This window comes from Hemiscyllium ocellatum, chromosome 25 (genome assembly GCF_020745735.1).
Source record: "Hemiscyllium ocellatum isolate sHemOce1 chromosome 25, sHemOce1.pat.X.cur, whole genome shotgun sequence".
NCBI classification, from domain to species: domain Eukaryota; kingdom Metazoa; phylum Chordata; class Chondrichthyes; order Orectolobiformes; family Hemiscylliidae; genus Hemiscyllium; species Hemiscyllium ocellatum.
The window spans coordinates 6687995-6708882 of NC_083425.1; the positions used below are offsets into that span (position 1 = coordinate 6687995).

At 42.6% G+C, this 20888-nt stretch overlaps 1 protein-coding gene across 2 annotated transcripts; it reads right to left on the minus strand.

The window, feature by feature from the left end:
- Positions 1 to 5721: 5721 nt before the first annotated feature.
- On the minus strand, positions 5722 to 14674 carry LOC132827745 (myeloid-associated differentiation marker homolog). Of its 2 annotated transcripts, XR_009646039.1 has the most exons (3): positions 13528 to 14674; positions 7539 to 7634; positions 5722 to 6087 (listed from the first exon to the last, which is right to left on the minus strand). XR_009646039.1 is itself a non-coding variant. In XM_060844438.1 (2 exons), the coding sequence occupies exon 1, from the start codon at positions 14593 to 14595 to the stop codon at positions 13558 to 13560; it is 1038 nt and encodes a 345-aa protein (XP_060700421.1). In that variant the 5' UTR covers positions 14596 to 14674; the 3' UTR covers positions 5722 to 6087; positions 13528 to 13557. The 2 variants fall into 2 exon arrangements, 1 of the variants encoding a protein (XP_060700421.1); XM_060844438.1 differs by lacking the exon at positions 7539 to 7634.
- Between the last annotated feature and the right edge of the window lie 6214 nt (positions 14675 to 20888).

A 20888-nucleotide genomic window follows, 5' to 3' on the forward strand; every position in this document is an offset into this window, starting at 1 on the left:
CCTCCGTGACTCCCTCGTCAGGTCCACAACCCCCCCACCAACCCAACCTCCACTCCCAGCACCTTCCCCTGCAACCGCAAGAAATGCAAAACTTGCGCCCACACCTCCTCCCTTACTTCTCTCCAAGGCCCCAAGGGATCCTTCCATGTCCGCCACAAATTCACCTGCACCTCCACACACATCATCTATTGCATCCGCTGCACCCGATGTGAACTCCTCTATATTGGGGAGACAGGCCGCCTACTTGCGGAACGTTTCAGAGAACACCTCTGGGACACCCGGACCAACCAACCCAACCACCCCGTGGCTCAACACTTTAACTCCCCCTCCCACTCCACCGAGGACATGCATGTCCTTGGACTCCTCCATCGCCAGACCATAGCAACATGACGGTTGGAGGAAGAGCACCTCATCTTCCGCCTAGGAACCCTCCAACCACAAGGGATGAACTCAGATTTCTCCAGTTTCCTCATTTCCCCTCCCCCCACCTTGTCTCAGTCAAATCCCTCGAACTCAGCACCGCCCTCCTAACCTGCAATCTTCTTCCTGACCTCTCCGCCCCCACCCCACTCCGGCCTATCACCCTCACCTTGTCCTCCTTCCACCTATCACATCTCCAAGCCCCTCCCTCAAGTCCCTCCTCCCTACCTTTTATCTTAGCCTGCTGGACACACTTTCCTCATTCCTGAAGAAGGGCTTATGCCCGAAACGTCGAATCTCCTGTTCCTTGGATGCTGCTTGACCTGCTGCGCTTTTCCAGCAACACATTTTCAGCAAGTTACATCTGCCAGGTGACTGCATTCTATCACCTCACTGGGACAGTGCATTGGAAATCAAGCCACATTATTCCCATAGTCAGCATAAAGGTTAAAGATTTTATCAAAGTACACAAAACGCCCAAATTATCTGATAAATTCAGGTTAATAGAAAACATAGACCAGGTTTAAGTAATTAACAAAAATTACTATTTATTGCAAGTAAATAATTAAAACTCCAGGTCAATAACTATATTCTTGTCAACATGTAACTCTAATCTCCTTCTATACCTTCGCCAATCCCAGACACCCAAACAAAATTGCTAGAAGTAGAGGGGATTAAAAACTGGGAAAGCAATTCAATGGAAACAGTTCTCCAGATGTGACGGATATATTCCTTTGGATTCCCAAATTTGTCAGTTACTTCACTTCTCCACTGGAGGCACAGATTTTTGTTCAAATTCTGAAGTTCTGACTTATTGGGTAAACGCAATAGTCCACAACATCAGGTGGGAGAGAATAAAGTGGCTTTCTTCAGGCATTTTACTGGAGAGCAAGAGACATACCATCTGCCCTTTCTGAAGGCTTCTGTCAGTATCATTCACACCCACAAGCTGCTCAACTATCCAGGAGCATTCATGGTCAAATCTCATTTTGAATACAGACTCCTAAACTCAGGCCGCTTCCTCTTACAACTCTCCCCTCCTGCTTGCTAAATAACAGTAAATGTTCTTAATACCATATTCTTACACAACAAACCTAAACAAGACACAACACGCCCAAAGACTCTAGCCACACGACCATACATTAGACATGTTGGAGATGACAACTGGACTGCTCCGGTCCCTTGGCATCATGGTGGCCCACAAATCTACCAACACACTGAAACAACTCTTAATGATTCTAAAGGATCCTATACCAATCACTAGCAGAACAAATATCATATACAAAATACCCTGCAAGGACTACAACAAACATTACATCAGATAGACTGGCAGGAAATTAGCCACCATGATACATGAGTATCAACTAGCCACCAAAAGACATGACCAACTATCACTAGTATCCTTAAACACAGACGAGGGACACCAGTTCAACTGGGACAATATATCCATCCTCAGACAGGCTAAACAAAGACATGCACAGGAATTCCTAGAGGCTTGGCATTCGAATCGGAACTCCATCAACAAACACATCGATTTAGACCCCATTTACTCAGAATCACTCAGAAAAAGAACCGGAAGTGATATTACCCACCAAAACAGACCAAGACACATAAATAGAAAGCTGGACAGTATGCCAGCCCTTCAAAGGAGGCTCACTGATGATGTTAGCTAGCATGGTGACAAAACGTCTGAGAACAAGTCTTCCAGCTCAGAGGGCAAACTTACAACCTGAACCACAATCTGAACAACAAACAACAGTATAAACATGATGTCGAATGAGTTTCAGTAAATTGATTTTTAAAAGTACAGCAATTTCTTCCTTAGTCCTTTGCTGTAAAACAATGCAATCTTCACAGTTCAGACTGTGAATAGGGAACTGTCCCAGTCCAGTTTCTGAAGAGAGGAAGGGAAAATTGTAAGTTACATATGAATGAAATAAGTTGGGGTATAATTGAAATGCAAAAGCATGGAAATAAAATAAAGTGGTCACCCTTTATCAGTGAGATGCTGACCTTGCTTTTGAAACTCAAGGGGCAAATTGGAGATTTTTGTGATGTGGCGATTCAATTGTGTCCCATTTTTGCTGTAATTTCTCACATTTATCTTCAAATCTGTTAAGGCATGACAAACTCCACACGTGGCTACTTATTACTTCTAGATCAATATTTTTGAAAATTGAATCCAAATTCTCAAACTAGCTTGATGAGATTTTGACTCAGGTTCTCTCGATGACTAATTCAGTCACATAAACATTATGCTATTGTTCAGAGAATATTACGAGAATCTCTTAGAACAAAGGACAAAAAAACAGGACAGCACAGGAACAAGTCTTCAGTCCACAAGCCTGCACTGACACATGACTTATTTCTAAACTAAAAACCTTCTGCCTCACCAGTCTGTATTTCTCTATTCCTTACCTATTCACATACTGTCAAGATACCTCCTCAATATTGCTATTCTATCTGCTTCTACCACCTCCCTGAGCAACGTATTCAAGGCACTCACCACCCTCTGTGCTTAAAACTAGTCTCTCATATCTCCTTTAAACTTTTCCCCTTTTTCCCTAAATCTATGTTCCTTAGTGACTGACATTTCTATCCTGGGAAAAAAAAAGACTAACTACCAATGCCTTTCATAGTTTTGTAAACCTCTAATAGGTCACCCCTCAGCTTCCAACATTCAAGTGAGAACAAACCCCAATTTTGTCCAATCACTTCTCATACCCAATGCCCTACAAACCAGGCAACATGCTAGTAAACCTCCTCTGTACCCTCTCCAACATCTCCACATCCTTCTATTAGTGTGGCGTCCAGATCTGTACATAATATTCCAAATGTGGACTAACCAATGTTCTATGCAGCTGTAACATGGTTTACCGATTTTTATACTCTATGCCCCAACCAATGAAGGCAAGCATGCCAAACACATTCTTGACAACCTTATCCACCTGTGCTGCCTGTTTCAGGGACCTGTATGCCTAGGCCCCTCTGTACATTAATGTTTCTAGAGTTTTTTCCACTTCCTGTGTACTTTGGTCTTGCATTAGACCTTTCCGAAGTGTAGCTCCTTACATTTGTCTGAAGTAAAGCCCATTTGCCATTTCTTCACTCTGGTCTCCAGCCTATCTATTACCTGTTGTATTCCATTGGCAATCCTCCTTACAACCACAGCTCTGCCAACCGTTGTGCCGTCTGCAAAGTTACTAATCAGGAGTCCCTACACTGATCCTTTTTGAATACCATTGGCCTCAGGTCTCCAGTCATAAAAACACCCTTTCACTTCTCGGTCTTCTATGACCAAGTTAGTTCTGTATCCATCTTAGCAGCTCACCACAAATCCTGCGTGACATCATCTTCTGGATCAGTCTGCCATGAAGAATCTTGTCAAAGGCCTTGCTAAAGTCCACATAGACAACATCCATCGCTCTACCCTTAACAGTAATCTTTATCTTTTCCTCAAAATAACTCAAAAACCATGCTGCCTCTCACCAATAAGTCTATATTTTTCTAAATGTGAATAATCCTGTCCCTAAATATCTTGTCCAATAACTTCCTTACCAATTACATAATGTTTGCCGTCTTGTAATTTCCCAGATAATTCTTACTGCTCTTAAACAGGGGAACAACAGTGGCTATTCACCTAACCTCTAGGATTTTGCCTGCAATTAAAGTTGTGAAGATTGCATGCAAGGCCCCAGAAATTTCCTTCACCACCTCCCTCAGTATTTTGGGATAGATCCCATCACATCCTGAAGATGTGTCTACATTAATACTTTTCAAAACACCATTTTTATAATCGACATGTCCTAAAAGATCAACATACTCCTCTCTAGATTCACCACCACAATATCCTTCTCCTTTGTGAATACCAATACGAAGTATTCATTAAAGTCCAGCTCCAAGCATAGATTTCCTCCGTTGTTTCGAGTTGCCTTACCCTTTCCCTATTTACTTTTTGCTCCTTATATACATATATAAGCCTGGGGATTTTTCTTAATTTTGTTTGTCAAAGTCATTTCAAGGCCCCTTTAGCCCTCCTAACTCTAAGTTCTTTCCTTGTTTCTTTTTATAGCTTGACGTCTTTGTCTGTCTTCAGGTTTCCTAAACCTTACATATGTCTCCTTTTCATTTCTGAATAAGCTCAATTTATTGTCATCCAAGGTCCCCAAATCTTGCCATCCTTCTCCTTCAATTTCACAGTAACATGCTGGTACTGAACTCTAATCAACTGGCCGTTAAAAAGATTTCCACATGGCTGATGTAGAGTTACCCTCAAAACAGCTGGCCCAATCTACATGCTGCCTGACATTGTCCTAGTTAGCCTTTCCCCATTTTAGTACTTTCGCTCAAGGTCTACTCTTCTCCTTATCCACAAGTAACTTAAAATGTACAGAATTATGGTCACTGTTCCTGAAATGTTCCTTCATTGAAACTCTGATCACCTGGCCAGGCCTATTCCCCAATAACATGTCTAATATGGTCTTCTCCAGTTGGACTATTTACATATTGCTTCAAGAAACCCTCTTGGACACACCAAACAAATGACACCCCAATCCAAGCCCTTCATGCTAAGTGAGTCCCAGTCAATATATTGGAAGTTAAAAATCACACACCACAACAACCCTGTTGTTTTCACACTTTTCCATAATTTGTCCACATATTTGTACCTCTTTTTCCCACTTGCTGTTGGGAGGGCTAGAGTGCAACCCCAAAGCGATTCCACCCTTCCTATATAACTCACTGATGAACCCTCCAAGGTGTTCTCTCTCAATATGGCTGTAATATTCTTCCTAATGAGTAATGCAACTCCTCCACCTCTTGTACATTCAAGTCTAAGGGCTGTAAAAGAGATATTGCCATTACTTTGACTGCACATCTGTACTTTTAGTACTTTGGTCACTATGACATTGCAAATTAGTGTGCTCTCCAGTTGACAGGTTTGAAGGGGTTAGTTACAAAATCCTGATTCATCATTGGGCAATATCAGGCGACAGCAGAGTGCTTAGACAGCTACAGAATCTCAGAACTGCTACAAATGCAGGAGGCCACGCCACCCATCCTGTGTGAACCAGTTAGATTTACAAGCAATGAAATTACAATGAATGCTAGTATTAACAAAAATCTGGCCCACTCAAAATATAATACATTCCCTATGAACAGTGGGTGATAAATAGAAAATTTTACAACATTAAGAAAAACACGGTCCAAGCCAAATATGATGTGTTTTAAGAAGTTTATATTTTACAATTTAATAAAAGAGAAATTTTACAAAATTGTTTTCACAAATATTCTTGGGCTCAACCCAACAGAATTGCCTTATTTATAAAATACAAAATATATTAAACACATAAACTGATACAGTTTAAACCAAATAGAATTCAAGGTTTTCTGTGCTACTCACTAAATAAGCATCCTCGTCAGACAGTGTACAGTCTGACCTTTGAGGGTCACACATAAGCAACTCATTCAGTCTTCAACTGATTGCTAACTCATCACTTGAGAAACTACAGTCTTGTCTGAAACCCAAGATTCAGTGGAAGACAATGGCGGAAACTGTCTAGTTCAAAGATTCCATATTTATGGGAACTGGGAGCACGATGAGCACCTACATTCCAGGATCATACAGTGAATCATTTGACAAGCAGATAATGTCATCCATGGAAGCACCTGAAACACATGAAGAGACACATCAGACAGGACCACCCTGCTCTCACTATCCCACCTTCCCTGACCTTTTTACATGGCACTCTATCCATACCCTGGGACATCAGGAAAGTCCATGAGCAAATAAGTCAGCTGACATTCTGTGTCAGAGAACCACAGCTAAGAGTAATATTTAGGTCAGTCATAGTTAGACAGTGGGGTAAAAATTTAGTTGGACTAAGAGGAAGTAGGTGTAAGTGAAGGAAGATAATTTGCAGCATCCCTTTGAATGGTTTCATATTATTTAATACACTCAGTATTTGAGGGCACATTTTCACACTAAAGTCATATACAGTAGCTGCCTCAACTGCTAATGATCCCTGTGAATTACTCATTATCCTAGCCTTTATCCAAGATACCAGTTCTTCTCACAACATTCCAATGTGATTATGGCTGCACTTTATTTTCATATACCTTCCTCTGGAGACTCTATCCAACATTCTCGCTAGTTTCTAACGTTCAATTTTGACAGCAACTCACAGCAAATTGTGAAACTCAGGAACCTTGCAAGTATGTTGATGGGAGCACAGCAAGGAAACAGTGAGGGAGAGGGGAAAGATGGTAGGGAGAAGAAGATGAATATAAAAGGGGGAAGGCAATTTGGAAGAAATTAAGGAATTAATTGAGGGGGAGAAAAGATGATCAAAAAAAAAGGATAAGTACAGAGAGGTTACAATTGACTATGTAATACTCAATGAGGATATGGAGATATCAAGTGAATTAGCTGGGCTCTGGTCCCCAAAAGCATTGCTCAGTAAATGGTATATTTCTGTTTGTGAGGGGGATGGGATAATCAAATTGATGGTTGGGGTGGGAGATATACTTTGGATCCATTCTACTGATGGAAATTTTGGGAGGTAATAATACTTGCACAAAGAAAGATGATTCCAAACACACAAGGTAAAGATTCCAAGCATTTAGATACTGCTCAGGAACATATTAAACAGACCCAATGGGCTAGATGGCTTCATCCTATTTTAGTTTAACGAGATGATTTCAGAACTAAGTCTATATTACCTACCTTTGTCCCATATCCATTCAGCTATCAAACTTAAAAACTAACCAATTATTTAGTATTAATTGACATATGCAGGAGACAATGCTACACTTTTACCACCCAGTGCAAGCATGAAGTATGAGAAACGATTAGTGATAAAACGGAACCCAAAAAGATGTTTTATAAATATACAGGTAAGTAAAAGAGGAGTCAAAGGAAGAATGGGGTGACGGGGGACAAAAACATAGCTCTGCAGAGGCACAGGTCATGGCTAATGTACTAAATGAGTACCTTGCGTCTGTCTTTACCAGAACAGAGCATTCGTGTAACATTTATAGGAGGAGCTGCTAGTGATATCAGGATATGAACAAAAAACTTTAGTTATAATCTATAAAAGAACACTAAATAGAAAAATTACCTGGTCTAGATTGGATATGTAAGTAAAGACGGAAATTGTGCAGACTCTGCCCACATTCTTCCAATCATTCTCCCAGATGGGAGTGATGCAAAGGATCTGAAGATTGAAAATATTACACACCTGTTTAAACAAGAATTCAACTAGTAACTACAGGCCAGTTAGCCTAACATCAATGGTGGAGAAACATATAGAGACAGTGATCCAGGACAAAACTAATTGGTATTTGGAAAAATATAGACTAATTTTAAAAAGTCAGCATAGATGCAGTAATGGAAAATCGTAATTGACTGATCTGGCCAACAACCCTAACCGAATCACTAGGTCAAAATGCTGGAATTCCCTCTATAACAGCGTACTTACGCCAAATGGACTACAGTGGTTCACGTAAACAGCTTACTACATGTTCTTACAGGCAGTTAGAGATGGGCAATAAATGCTGGGCTAGTCAATGAAGTTCACATTCCCTGAATGAATTTTAAATAAAGTGGCTGACAGTAATAAGTTTACTGTTAAAAATATCAGAAATAAGAGGAGTAGGCAAATCAGCCCCTCAAGCCGGCTCTGCAACTCAATATGAGTGTGGCTGATCTCATCTTGGCCTCAAATCCACTTTCCCGCCTGTTCTCCACAACCCATTACTATTTTTAAAAAAATCAATGTATTCAAAATTTGTTCAGAGGCCAGCATTCACTGTACTGTGTTAGTGAATTCTACATATTCACAACCCTGCCTTTATGCATGTAGATTCTCAAAAACACATTTGACAACACACCACATAATTAGATTAGATTACTTACAGTGTGGAAACAGGCCCTTTGGCCCAACAAGTCCACACCGACCCTACGAAGAGCAACCCCTACATTTACCCCTTCACCTAACACTACGGGCAATTTAAACATGGCCAATTCACCTAACCTGCACATCTTTAGACTGAGAGAGGAAACCGGAGTACCCGGAGGAAACCCATGCAGACATGGGGAGAATGTGTAAACTCCACACAGACAGTTGGCAAAGGCAGGATTTGAACCCACGTCTCTGGCGCTGTGAGGCAGCAGTGCTAACCACTGTGCCACCATGCCGCCCAAAAGCAATCACCAACCCTGACGCAGCACTGCAGACTTCGCTGGCTAGCCCACCTCAGCTCTATACTTGGTCAGTGTGGCGGATGAAACCACGACCTTGGCGCTATTAGCACCATGCTCTAACTAGCAGAGCTAACTGACCAACGCATAATAAACTTAACAAAGAACAAAGAAAATTTACAGCCCACAAATAGGCCCTTCAGCCCTCCAAGTCAATCCAAATCCACTATCTAAACTTGCCGCCCAATTCCTAAGCACCTATATCCCTCTGCTCTCCACCTACTCATGCATCTGTCCAGACGCCATCTTAAATGAATCTACTGTGCCTGCCTCTGCTAGCTCTGCTGGCAACGTGTTCCAGACACCCACCACCCTCTGTGTAGAGTACCTGCCACTTGTATCCCCCTTAAACTTTTCACCTCTCACCTTGAAGGCAAGACCTCTCATACTGAATCCTTCATCCTGGGAAGAAGCTTATCTCTATCTACCCTGTCTATACCCTTCATAATTTGATAGACCTCAATCAGGTCCCCCCCCCAATCTCCTTTTTTCTAATGAAAATAAAGCTAATCTGTTGTGGTTCTGTTCACCGAGCTGGGAGTTTGTATTGCAAACATTTCGTCCCCTTTCTAGGTGACATCCTCAGTGCTTGGGAGCCTCCTGTGAAGCGCTTCTGTGAGGTTTCCAAACAAAGCTAGTCTACTCAACCTCCCTTCATAGCTAGCACCTTCCATACCAGGCAACATCCTTGTAAACCTTCTCTGCACCCTCTCCAAAGCATCCACATCCTTTTGTAATATGGCGACCATATTATTCAGGGAATGTGAACTGTACAGAGTATTCTAAATGCAGCCGAACCAATGTCGTGTACAATTTTAACATGACCTGCCAGCTCTTATACTCAGTACCCCAACCAATGAAGGCAAGCAAACCATGCCTTCTTGACCACCCCATCCACCTGTGTAGCAACCTACAATGGACCTGCACTCCCAGATCTCTCTGCTCATCAACTTTTCCCAAGGCTCTTCCGTTCACTGTATCATTCGCTCTAGAATTAGACTTGCCAAAATGCATTACCTCACATTTGCCTGGATTGAACTCCATCTGCCACTCTCCGCCCAACTCTCCAGTCTATCTATATTCTCCTGTATTCTTTGACAGTCCCTTATGCTTTTTGCTACTCCACCAGTCTTTGTGTCATCAGCAAACTTGCTGATCATAACAGTGCCCTCTTCCATGTCATTTATTTATATCACAAACAACAGTGGCCCTAGCACTGATCCCTGTGAAACACCACTGGTCAACTTTCTTCATTTCGAGAAACTCCCTTCAAGTACTACTCGGTCTCCTGTTGCTCAACCAATTCTTTATCCACCTAGTTAGAACACCCTGCACACCATGTGACTTCACTTTCTCCATTAGTTTATCATGGGGGCAAAAATGGGATTAAAGAAACAGCGGTAATGCAGATATGAAATTGGTTAAGGGACATAAAATGGAATAAAGTGCTGAATGATTGGTTTTCCGGCACAATTATATGTTCATTTGTGTTCCTCGTAGGTTGGGTATTGGGACTACACTTTTTGACATACATTAGAAGTCTAGGCATACGGAGCATACGTCCAAAATCTGCCAGTTCATTTATAAAGGAAATGTTGGAACACAGAGACCCTAACGTGTACATATATAAATTTTTGAAAAAGTTGAGGAAGTTCTGAAAACATTGGTTTTATCAAAAGTGGCAAAGAGCATACAAGTAAATAAGTTATACTAAACTTTTATAAAATTTTGGTTTGGCCTCAATTTGAGTATTTTGTTTCACACTGGAAAAAGGACATTAGAGAGAAGGTGCAGTTGAGATTTACCAGAAAAATATCATGGATGAAAGACTGTTAAGTGAACATATTGCAATCTATAATTGTTCCCTTTAGAACAGACAGGTTTAGGAGGGAGGGCAGTACAGTAGCTCAGTGGTTAGCACTATTGCCTCACAGCACTAGGGACCGTGGTTCGATTTCCCCCTTGGGTGACTGTCTGTGTGGAGTTTACATATTCTCCCGGTGTCTGCACAGGTTTAGATTAGATTAGATTACTTACAGTGTGGAAACAGGCCCTTCGGCCCAACAAGTCCTCACCGACCCGCTGAAGCGTAACCCACCCAGACGTATTCCCCTACATTTGCCCCTGCCCCTAACACTACGGGCAATTTATCATGCCCAATTCACCTGACCTGCACATTTTTGGACTGTGGGAGGAAACCCACAGGGCGGCACGGTGGCACAGTGGTTAGCACTGCTGCCTCACAGCGCCAGGGACCTGGGTTCAATTCCCGCCTCAGGCGACTGACTGTGTGGAGTTTGCACATTCTCCCCGTGTCTGCGTGGGTTTCCTCCGGGTGCTCCGGTTTCCTCCCACAGTCCAAAGATGTGCGGGTCAGGTGAATTGGCCATGCTAAATTGCCCGTAGTGTTAGGTAAGGGGTATGGGTGGGTTGCGCTTCGGCGGGTCGGTGTGGACTTGTTGGGCCGAAGGGCCTGTTTCCACACTGTAGGGAATCTAATCTAACCGGAGCACCCAGAGGAAACCCACGCAGACACGGAGAATGTGCAAACTCCACACAGTTAGTCGCCTGAGGCAGGAATTGAACCCGGGTCTCTGGCGCTGTGAGGCAGCAGTGCTAACCACTGTGCCACTGTGTTTCCTCCCACAATCCAAAGATGTGCAGGTTAGGTGAATTTACCATGCTAAATTGTCCATAGTGTTCAGGGAAATGTAGGTTATGTGTATTAGTCAGGGGTAAATTTAGGGTAGGGGAATGGGTCTGGATGACTCTTGGCAGGGTTAATGTGGACTTGTTGGGCCAAATGGCCTGTTTCCACACTATAGGGACTCTATGACATTTAGTTGAGTTGTTCAAAATTGTGAATGTTTTTGATACACTAAACGAGGAGAAACTCTTCAGTAGCAGAAGCCTTGACAGCTAAATAATATAGAATTATTGTAACAGGCAAACAAATCAGATCAACAGAAGGAAGCTTATTTTTAAACTAAATTACATTCAGGAATGAATTGCATAAAATGTTGGTGGAAATAGGAACAATTCTGAGGAGAATTTTATAAATACAAATGAGAAAAATAATTTCAGGCTGTGATAAAAGGAGGGTGGAAAATGAGCTTAATGTAATAAGCATCCGGTCAGAAAGCATCATTCTGTGTTATGTCATCCAATAATTTAAAGTTCTCACCTTCAGCTGAAATGTTTCAAAGGTTCTGACATTGTTTCTATAATCTCTTTCAACTTACCTATCTGGACAGTGGGTACACCATGTAGCAATCATGTCATTTGACCAGTAACTTATCGATAACTTCCAATTTGCCCTAACTTAGCTATTCTGTCAGAATTGCTGTATAATAATTGACAATGTATACAATTTAAAGGTACGTGTACAGATGATCTGATTCATAAACGTCCAATTTACAAACACTCCTACTTTAGAATGAGGTCCTATATAAAGGTATATTAGCATTAATTTTAAAGATGCAACATGCAATTATTTTCTCGTACTTAGTAACAGCTATTTTACATTGTACTATATTGATTTTAACTTGCATAATAATCAACTGAAGAACAAAATGTATTTGTAACCTAGGCGTAGCCTGTTTTATAAAATGATGTGCAGGTAATAAATAAAATGATGCACAGAAAGGATGTTTTCTCTTGTGGGTCAATCCAGAATGAAGGGTTATAATTTTAAGATTTAAATCAGAGAGGAAGAGAAATTACTTCTCTCAAAGGGCTGTGAATCTGTGAAATTCACAACCCCTACATGTGGTGGTGCCAAGACATTGAGTACATTTAAGGAGGAGATAGATGTTTAATCAGAAAGGAGTTGAAGGTTTATGGGGACTGGGCAGGAAAGTGGAGTGAAGAGAGAGGGGATCAATCACAATTGTAATGAATGGTGGAGGAGGATCAAGGGGTCGACTGGCCTACTCCTGCTCCTAATAATTATGTTCTAGTGAATGCTGAAGAAACTCAACAGGTGTGACAGCATTCATGGAGATGGAGACGAAGTTAACTTTTAATACTGGTGTATTTCCACAGCAGTGTTAAATTGTGATTTTTAAAAAAAACTGTGGCTGGTATAGAGTCATACAGCAAAGAAACTTGGTCCAACCCGTCCATACCAACCAGACATTCCCCTCTGAACCCTCCCTATTCGTATTCCCATCCAGATGCCTTTTAAATGTTGTAATTGTACCTGCCTCTACCATTTGCTCTGGCAGCTCGTTCAATACACGCATGAAAAAACTACCCCTCAGATCCATTTTAAAACTATGCCCTCTAGTTCTGCACTCCCCTCACACTCAGAAAAAGACCTTATCCATGCCCTTCTCTCATTCATCTGGCCATAAAGGCATTTAATTATTGTGAATGGGTAAGGATGGGAAGATTCTATATAACCTGGAGACACTGAGGACTGCAGATGCTGTAAAGTATGTCAGTAAAGTGTAGAGCTAGAAAAAGCACATCAAGTCAACAAGCACCTGAGGAGCAAGGGAGTCAACACTTCAACTCTCCTGCTTCTCAGATGCTGCCAGACCTGCTGGGTTTCTTCAGAAATTTCTGTTTTTGTGTACTCTTTTTTTTTCCTCTTTATTTTCGTTATCTCTTCATTCTGGAGCATTCATTACAACCGATCTTGGGGTCCAAAGTGTGGACTTGGAAAAAGCACAGCAGGTCAGGATGAAGAGATAACGAAAATAAAGAGGAAAAAGTAAGTACAGAAAAACAGGAATTTCTGAAGAAACCCAGCAGGTCCGGCAGCATCTGTGGAGAGAATAGCAGAGTTAACGCTTCGAGTCCAGTGACCCTGTTTCAGAGAAGTTGAAGGGAAAGCAGCTTACCCTCAGCCCAGGACACAGTCTGGCAGAATGTCAGCTCCTGCAGCAGCTCAGTTGGATGGAGTAAATCAGGTCGGTCAGGTAGGCCGTGAGGTTCAGGGCGATGAGAGCGGCGGACAGAAGCATCTGGTTCCAGCGGCAGTTCATCTGTGAGCACTTGTCCGGCCCTCGGGCTTCGCGACGGAGCTGGAGAGCCCAGACCGCCAGCACGGCCCCCTGCAGGAGGAAGGCCAGGACGCTGAAGACCAGCAGGAGCCGGGGGAAGGGGAACGGGCAGCGGGCCCGACACTCGCCCACCATGATGAGGATGACCGCCAGCGAGAGCAGGGCGCAGGCGCAGAGCGCGCCAACGGCCCAACGGAAGCCCGCGAACTCCGGACTGCTGACGGTTGTCAGGGTAACGCACACGACGCAGGCCAGAGAAACCTCGAGAACCTTGAGCAGACCGGGGCCGGTCGCCATGTAAGCCGTTCTGCCCTCGCCGTCCTTGTTGAGGAGGAGAAGGAGGACGAGGAGCTCGACCGAGTAGGCCAGAAAGGCCAGGCAGGAGGCGAGGGCGGCGGCGATCTGGTAAGGAGGAGAGAGTTCGCTCCAGTTCTCCTGGGCCATGGCCACACTCAGCACCATCAGCGGGTAGGTGACCGAGGCCGCCATGTTCATGAGGGCAGAGAAGGCGGCCACTGTGACGGGCAGGCTCTTCCACGAGAGGGCGAGGAGGCTGTGGAACTGCGTGAACTCGGCCAGGAAGACGAGCAGGGTGGCGGCGAAGGAGAAGCACCAGGTGAACATGGCGAAAGTGGCGAAGGCCTCGCTCCAGCCGCGGAGCCCCGCTGCCCTCGCCAGGCTGAAGGCCGCGCAGGTGAAGAGCATCTCCAGCAGCCGGCTCACCGTCTTCGGGGAGGCCAGGTTACTCATGTCGCTGAATCTGACCGGCATCTTGCCTCTGAATGTTCTCCTGTCCACAAGACAGCCCCCGAGAATCCAGCCGTCCTGAATGTGAAGAGCCCAGTTTGAATCTGCTGCACTTACCTCTCTGTGTATATAAAGCAGAAGAAGGCTGGCTGTTATCATTTCCTGCCTCGCTGGAAAGTCTGAGCGAAAACAGCGTTTTTATCAGATGTAAAGTGGCCTACTTAGTAACCGCAGGAGCAGCGATCGCGAATGGCAGTAAGGTTTTAGGAAACCGCAACGTAGGTGAGTCTAATCTTTCCAGCGAGAGGCAGGCACCAGAATAATCCAGTAAATGCAACTTTGACTGGGTAAGAAAATAAGCAGCTACAACAAAGTTGGACTACCACGATCCCACACTTTTCATCTATTTAATTCTTTTAAAAAAAGAAAGTCAATAAAGGGGGATAAACTATCCCTCACCCACTCAAGTCATCAAAAACCAGTCATGAAGATATGTGCCAACTATAACATAAGAACCATATCTGGCTACTACTGCTCCTGACCACAATGGAGACAATTGAGTAATTTTCCCTTTCCAGATATGTCCTTCCCACTTCAGCTACTTCTTGAAGGCTCCCATCACACCAAGGTGCAATGGATTTTATATGACCACGTGAAGAGAAGTGAACTATCTTAACATCCTCACCATGGTTGACTGCAACAAACATTTTTAATTCTTAGTGTATTATATGATTTGGAGATGCCAGTGTTGGACTGGGGTGTACAAAGTTAAAAATCATAAAACACCAGGTTATAGTCCAACAGGTTTAATTGGAAGCACTAGCTTTCAGAGCGCTGCTCCTTAATCAGGTGGTTAATCAGGTGTTCTGTAAAGCAACTACTGAAATGTGACTAACTTATGTATTTTTGAGTCTGGATCCATTGTCTTTCCAAGCTGGATATTTGCAGGCATTATTTAATATCCAATATGTACAAATTATCAGAAAATTGTAAACTAAAAAGAGGGGAGGTATGTTTCATGGCACTTGACTCAGTGTCTTCAACCATTGCAGACATTAAGACTACAGTTAATTAAGAAAGCAGATCATTGTTACCTTCTGCGGGGTAATAAATGCTAGCTAGCCATGCCACACTCATGCTATAAATTAAAATGTTTACCTTACACATTGAGGCAAGAGCAAGAAACCAATCAATATAAGATAATTGCTGCAGCTATTTTAGGTTTGTGCTTCTTCCTTTTGAAAATATTTTAGTTCATGAAGGTCTTGGGTATTAAAATTAGGTAATGGAAGTTGAAAATTGGTAATGTTTTACCACTGTCATGACAATTTCAGATGTTCACTGAGATCAGTGTGTCAATTGAATGCTTAATTGTATTCAGCTGTGGGCATTAAGTTGTGCTGTTCTGTATAGGAGCCAAGTAAAGGTGGGGTTGTTGGATTTAGCAATGCATGTTTATAACATGTGCCTCAATAAATACTTAAGTGTAAATATTATGCTGCTGTCCTATCTTTCACACCCTATGTAAAATAGAGCATGCTAATTTTCAATGAGCTACTTAATCAGCTCATTACTATGTTTACGGAAATGCTAAGTAAAATATTAACTTACTATAATTGTCACTCTCCAACAAAACAGTACTGATACCTTGTAAAACGTTTAGGATTGCTCTAGTAATGTTTCAACATAAGCACAATATGCTGAGGAGCCACCTTCTGTATTGCAGACTTTTATGTCTTAGGCCACCGTGAATTGAGGTTACCAATCTCAGTTCCATAGCTTCATTGAGAAGACTTAATCTGAAATTGAAATCCTGTCTATGAAGAGGGAATATCTCAGTAGTGTCCATGTCCTTTCTCAACTACAGTGCCCATTCTGGAGAGATCGAGAGGGACCTGCAAACAATGATGAGAACTTGGCCTTTGCAAACAAAAATTATCAATACTGAAAACCCTTCACAGGATACCTTGCCTCATTCTTGCAAACATGGTCTTTCCTCCACTGTAGTCGCACCTTACCACCACAGATCGAATCCTGAACCTGCTGCGTTCTGTTTAAAATGAATGAACTATTGCAATACTAAAGTTAAATCACTCATTCTTTGGAAAGTTTATTTTGGCCAAAAATTCATTCTCTGAATGTGGACATCATTAGTAAAGCCAACACTTATTACACACTGTTGGTGGTGCTGGGCAGGTGGCAGACTTAAAATCACCGATTTGATATATTTGAACCAGAGTTAGGCCACTTCAGAGTGTGTTTCGATGTCGATTGGTGTAGAACTGGAGTCACATTAAGCCAAGCAAGAACAGCAAATACTCTTCCCCAGAATACACAGTTGGGTTCTTGAAACAATCCAACATTCATGATCATTTTGGCAGCTAGCATCTCAAGTTTTTTTTAAAAATTGAAACAGTGTGAAAAGCAAACTGTGGTTTCATATAGATGGGCAAATCAGTCAGTGAAGCAAGAATGTGCCATCGTTTTGAACTCCTTGTGGTTTACAGGAAGTGACCACAGATGCCCTGAATTCAGTGTTCTGCAGCAATATCTTCACTTACTTTTGCTCAACACATGTTATCTTTTGATCTTTCATGTCAATCATCTGTTGCGCAGCATTAAAAAGATATTTGAGTTGCATGACAAGGACCCGGTTGTTGTAGCTGTTTTCTGAATTGTGTGCATACAGATCCAAAATAGCTACCTTCTCTGAAGTATAATTCTATGTACTGGATGGAGATATTTTAAGTATCAGGCTGCACATCACCCAGGAGAGCCTGATGCAGATAGTGAAAGAAACTGTTACTATAGACAAGGGACCCTCAAGGATGACTAGATTTGTATTGTGTAATATGACATGATGGATGACCTCAGAAGAAAGGCAACCTTAAGAAGCAGCAATTTTATATTCAGTTTGAAATGGAGAAGAGTGGGTCAAAGATGATTCTTTAAACATAAATAGGGTTTGAAAGCTAAGCTAGTGGATGTGCACTGAAATACAGATCAATAAGGAGGCAGTGGCAGACATTTAAGGGGATGTTTTCAAGTACTCAAGAACATTCCTACCTTTTAAATAGATGCACCATCCAGCATTAACTGAAGTGAATGAAAGCGTCATAGAGATGTACAGCATGGAAACAGACCTTTCGGTCCAACTCGTCCATGCCGACCAGACATCAAACTTGAGGAAAAAACATAATTGCACAATGAGTGGCAGATCAGATGATTGATTGATTGGAGTGTATGGAACTGCAAAGAGTGACTAAGAGGTTAATCTGGAGAAAAATGTTACAGCATGAGAGAAAGTTAGCTAGAAGTGTAAAAACAAATAAGATTTTCTACCAATGTTAAAAAGGAAAAAAGTAAGTAAAGTGAGTGTTGGTCCCCCAGAGAGAATGGGGAGTTAATAGTAAATGAAAGGTAAATGGTAGATACGTTAAACAAATATTTTCCTTTTGTCTTTGCTATAGTGAATTTAAAAATATTCCAGTATTAGCTGCAAATCACGAGGTAGAGGAGAGAGAATAACTTGGTGAAATTAAAAGTACTAGGGAAATGGTACAGAACAAACTGATGGAACTACGGGCTGACAAATCTCCATGGCCCAATGAACCTCACCTTGGGGTCCTAAGCGTAGTGGCTAGTAAGTTAGTGGTTGTATTGATGTCACGTCTCTAAAATTCACTAAACTCTGGAAGGATGTCATGAAACTAGAAAGTAGCAAATATAACTCTTATTCAAGAAGGAAGGGGAATCAGATCATGAAATTGTATACCAGTTAGCTTGACCAGTCATAGGGAAGATGTTAGAATGTGAAAAATAGAAGCAGAAGTAGGTCGTTCAGCCTTTTGAGTTTGCTTTGCAATTCATTATGATCATAGCTGATCATCCAATTCAATAGCCTGTTCCTGCTTTTCTCCAATTTTTGTTTTTAGCTCCAACTGTTGTTATGTTCAACTCCTTGAAATCATACAACATTTTAGCTTTTACTGCTTGCTGTGGTCACAAATTCCAAAGACTTGCCACTCTGGGCAAAGCAATTTCACTTCATTTCAGTCCTAACTAGTTTATACTTAAACTGTGACCCTTGGTTCTGGACCATTGGGAATATCCTTCCTGCATCTACCCTGTTTAGTCCTGTTTGAATTTTAAAAGTTTCTATGAGATTCCCCCTCATTCTTCTGAACTCCAGGAAATAAAATCCTAACCAATTCAACCTCTCATACATCAGTCTTGCTATCCCAGGAGTCAATCTGATAAATCTTTGCTGCACTTCCTCTACAAAAAGAACATTCCTCCTCAGATAAGAAGACTGAAATTGAACACTATATTCTAGGCCTTGTGTAATTGTAGCAGGACATGCATGCTCCTGTACTCAAACGCTCTCACTATGAAGGTTAACATACCATTTTCCTTTGCTGCCTGCTGCACCTGCATGCTAACCTTCAGCAACTGATGTATGAGGACACCCAGGTCTTGTTGCACATTTTCCCTCTCAATTTATTGCCATTCAGATAATAATCTGCCTTCCTGTTCTTGCTCCCAAAGTGGATAACCTCATATTAATCCACATTATATTGCATCTACCATGCAATTGCTCGCTCAGTCTCCTTTGCCAAATTGCACTGAAGATTCTCTGCACCCTCTTCCAGAATGGTGTCATCTGGAAATTTGGAGAGGTTATATTTTGTTCCCTCAAATTATTGATATATATTGTGAATAGCTAGGGTTTTAGCATTGATCCCTGGGGAAACACTTGTTCATACCATTTGGAAAAATACCTGATTATACACACAGTTTGTTTCATGTCTACCCTTTGTTAATAGTACCACCTACCACCCCACCAACCTCCATATGCAGCGTATCATCCGCCGTCATTTCCGCCACCTCCAAACGGACACCACCACCAGGGATATATTTCCCTCCCCTCCCCTATCAGCGTTCCGAAAAGACCACTCCCTCCGTGACTCCCTCGTCAAGTCCACACCCCCCACCAACCCAACCTCCACTCCCAGCATCTTCTCCTGCAACCGCAAGAAATGCAAAACTTGTGCCCACACCACCTCTCTTACTTCTCTCCAAGGCCCCAAGGGATCCTTCCATATCTGCCACAAATTCACCTGCGCCTGCACACACATCATCTATTGCATCCGCTGCACCCGATGTGGCCTCCTCTATATTGGGGAGACAGGCCGCCTACTTGCGGAACGTTTCAGAGAACACCTCTGGGACACCCGGACCAACCAACCCAACCACCCCGTGGCTCAACACTTCAACTCCCCCTCCCACTCCACCAAGGAAATGCAGGTCCTTGGACTCCTCCATCGCCAGACCATAATAACACGATGGTTGGAGGAAGAGCACCTCATCTTCCGCCTGGGAACCCTCCAACCACAAGGGATGAACTCAGATTTCTCCAGTTTCCTCATTTCCCCTCCCCCCACTTTGTCTCAGTTGAATCCCTCGAACTCAGCACCGCCTTCCTAACCTCTCCGTCCCCACCCCACTCCGGCCTATCACCCTCACCTTGACCTCCTTCCACCTATCGCATCTCCATCGCCCCTCCTCCCTACCTTTTATCTTAGCCTGCTGGACACACTTTTCTCATTCCTGAAGAAGGGCTTATGCCCGAAACGTCGAATTTCCTGTTCCTTGGATACTGCCTGACCTTTCCAGGAACATATTTTCAGTTCTGATCTCCAGCATCTGCAGACCTCACTTTACCCTTTGTTAATCATCATTTTGATTATAGCTGGTGTGATGAGGCCGCTCATTCTGGCAAGGTGATGCTGTCCTAGTTTTTTTTTCGGAGAGGTTGTAAACAGCCCAGCCTCCGAAAAGTCTTGAGTTTGGATAGTTTTTAGGGCTCCTTTGTTTACAGCTAACGAATACTACCTCAGGCAGAAGGCTTTCAAGTTTAAAACTTGTCTAATGAGAGGGCAGTGGCCAGTTCAGCAGCTCTAGCAGTTCAGTGGCAGTGTGTGAAGAAAGGCTGCTGGTGCAAACACAGGCTGGACTCTATCTCCTACTAACTTCGAGCCTGTAAGCCCTTGTTTTACTTTTACCTTTTGTGTCAAGGGGTGTTTATTGGGATTGTTGCAACATCATTAAGCCGTGATAGTCTGTCAGATGTCAGATTGGATGAGTCATTCGGTATTCTGTTTTCTGTTCTTTGTGTTTCATTCAGTAATCTTATAAATAAATTGTTTTGTTTTAAAACTAAGTAGTCTGAGCAGCTAATTCTCTCCTGGAATATCCAATGTACAATTACTTAAATCAAATAGCAAAGTTAGGGTCTGGGCTACCTTCTTGAAATGTTTTGAGGGGTCTGGCCTGGTCTGTAACTTAGGAAAATCTAAAGTTAATAGGGTCATTGTGTTTTTTTGAAAGAGAAATCCTGTTTAACCAATTCCTTTGAAGTTGTTACGCAGTAGAAAAAGGGGAACCTGTGG